Here is a 2,354-nt window from a genome sequence, read left to right as displayed (position 1 = left end):
TAGCCCCACCGAAAAACCCTACCATTAAAAAGGTGGCCAACATGAAAGCACAAATAAGATTTTGATGAGGACTCTCAAGAAAACTATAGAAGACAATCATACTAATTAGGAGAAAAACTTGCATTCAATAATATGGTCTTTAATAGTGCATTGAGAGTAACTACATGGATGACTCCATCTAAACTAACTAGGGTATGAATCCGATTAGTTTTATAGCATGCACAATTTAAGATATTGAAATATGGTGTTGTATTAAAACAAGAACTATTCGGAAGCCAACACATTTTTGAGTCTGTTTGCTATCATGCATAAAGTTTATTTACAACCACATTCAAACCTTGGAAAAGAGACCCACTACTTGCTATGCAGGAAGTAAAATGAGTTGGATGCCATGGAATAAATTAATTTTACTTATTCGACTATAGAAAAGTCTAGTCATGACATGTGTGTGGCATGGCCCTAATTATGGCATGGATGATGCATGAGAGCTTATAGCTGCACCTTCCCACCATCCCGTCCTAAAACTCATGGAAAGCAATTATAGCTAGTTTTGTGCATTTCCTCGAGAGATCCACCTTATAGAACATGCAAGAGACCACATGAACTCAAAAGAAAAAGTGTTATATTTAGTAAAATTTATCGGATTATGTTTAAAAAAATATTTTTAATTATAAAATGAAAAAAATCCGTACATTTAGTAAAGTAAAAAGTGTCATTTAAAAAACCTTATAACATATTAAAAAAATGGTAATTCTTAATATCATTTGAACGCATGTTATGTACATGATTTCTTATATAACGATCATTACGCATGAATCCATGTAGACACGTGCGCACGCAGGGGAGAGAGAGAGAGAGAGAGAGCGGAAGCTTTGGGGGGTTGGATTATGTTCGTGGATGAATCTGACATGTGGTGATAAGTTGAATATACGGACGAATGTCGCCCTTTGTTTTATTTGTGGTGTATTTCGTATACAACACGGACTTAACAAACAAGAAAGGCGAAGACCTGTTGACGGCGGACTCCCACAGCTCCCTGCCATGAGGATCTAAACAAAGTCACTGTGGGAGAGCAAGTAGGCCTCCACGGCTTTGAATGTCTGGATCACCACGCCTTTGGCCTCCTCAGGGAATTGATGCGTATGTTGGTCATCGAGGGGGTCGTATTCACAGGAATAGTGGATAACACAGCTTTCCGCTCCAGCCTCCTTGATTTGCACCGTGTGCTGGTAGCTCTTGAAGAACCTCACCAAAAATCCCCCTTCTAGCATCACAGACTTGAGCTTGTATGCATGAGGGTCAACTTCCACGTACTTCTCTTTCACAAACGAAACTTCCGCCTGCAGCTTCTCCCTGGCATCCTGGATATGATCTGCACTCAAACAACATTGGAAACGGTAATACGATAATCGATGACCAGCAGTGCAGGTGCTGGTGGCCATGCGAGAGAAAAAACCAGCGAAGAGAGTTGGTCCGTTATGCGGATTAACTCATGATATGTTTGCGGTACAGATCACTGTGAATTGCACGATTTATGACACAGAGCTGCACGTACTGTGACTTTCACAGACTCTACTATAGTTTGCAAAGCTACACATCGATCAAATTACTCACTCTACTAGTGGCGTTTGCGTCGTTTTATAATCATGCAGTTATAGGGCATAGAGGACTGCCCGTTGTGAGGAATTCAACGAAAAACTAATGCCGAGCCGAGGTAGCGATACCTTTAGTGAAGATGAGGGTCCCGATGCAGCCGGGCGAGAGAGGTGAGGAATAGTCGACCGCTTCAATTAGGTTTGGGAGGGCCTTGGAGAGGCATTGAGGGGCGCTCTCATAGGCACCGCGCCACATCCTTTTGGCCGGCACCTTGCACTCGATCTCTACACTGAACGTCGACGGCGCCATTTCGGCTATATAAGGGCTTAATATGAATACAGGCACAGCTAGCTTACGGCCACAGTGTAATAATGCGGCCAGCCAATCAGAGAAGGCAGATGGAAAGGACTGAGTGTGTTTGATCTCATGAAGCTACACGGGATGCCTATTTATATTTGATCTGTGAAGTCGAACTGCTGCGTCAGCAGTTTATTACATGTATATACACATCCCTTCAAATCATTCCAGGCAGACGAAAAATGAGCCTCTACCTTTGACGATCGGATGGGCGGCTTTGACGTATTCAAAACTTTCGTGGCAACGTTCACTGGCTTAGTAAAATGAATATTGGCTCACGGCTTGCTTCTCGAATGCGCAACTTGTACCAAGCTAGTGGTTATATGATCAGCGTGCAACATCCACTAGCTCAAGTGGTCGGGCCATGGTGTGTTGAAACATAAGGTGAAGACGGTGGAGGC

The 2,354-nt window shown here is 42.9% G+C and overlaps 1 protein-coding gene across 1 annotated transcript; it reads right to left on the bottom strand.

The window, feature by feature from the left end:
* Nucleotides 1-763: 763 nt before the first annotated feature.
* On the bottom strand, nucleotides 764-1,996 carry LOC148013238 (norbelladine synthase-like). Its single transcript, XM_087668155.1, has 2 exons — nucleotides 1,725-1,996; nucleotides 764-1,372 (listed from the first exon to the last, which is right to left on the bottom strand). Exons 1-2 carry the CDS (start codon nucleotides 1,903-1,905, stop codon nucleotides 1,050-1,052), a joined length of 504 nt encoding a protein of 167 aa, XP_087524281.1. The 5' UTR covers nucleotides 1,906-1,996; the 3' UTR covers nucleotides 764-1,049.
* Between the last annotated feature and the right edge of the window lie 358 nt (nucleotides 1,997-2,354).

Source organism: Lygodium microphyllum, chromosome 26 (assembly GCF_053477565.2).
Source record: "Lygodium microphyllum isolate KBCC chromosome 26, Lygodium_microphyllum_v1.1.10, whole genome shotgun sequence".
Taxonomy (NCBI): Eukaryota; Viridiplantae; Streptophyta; class Polypodiopsida; order Schizaeales; family Lygodiaceae; genus Lygodium; species Lygodium microphyllum.
The sequence above is the reverse complement of the archived record's forward strand: the minus strand, read 5'-3'. Positions and strand labels throughout refer to the sequence as shown.

Excerpts from the sequence above, each read along its gene's own strand:
- LOC148013238 (XM_087668155.1), bottom strand. The coding sequence starts at position 1,905 with ATGGCGCCGTCGACGTTCAGTGTAGAGATCGAGTGCAAGGTGCCGGCC. Across the intron at positions 1,373-1,724 it reads GACCCTCATCTTCACTAAAG|ATCATATCCAGGATGCCAGG; the intron begins GTATCGCTACCT and ends GTTTGAGTGCAG.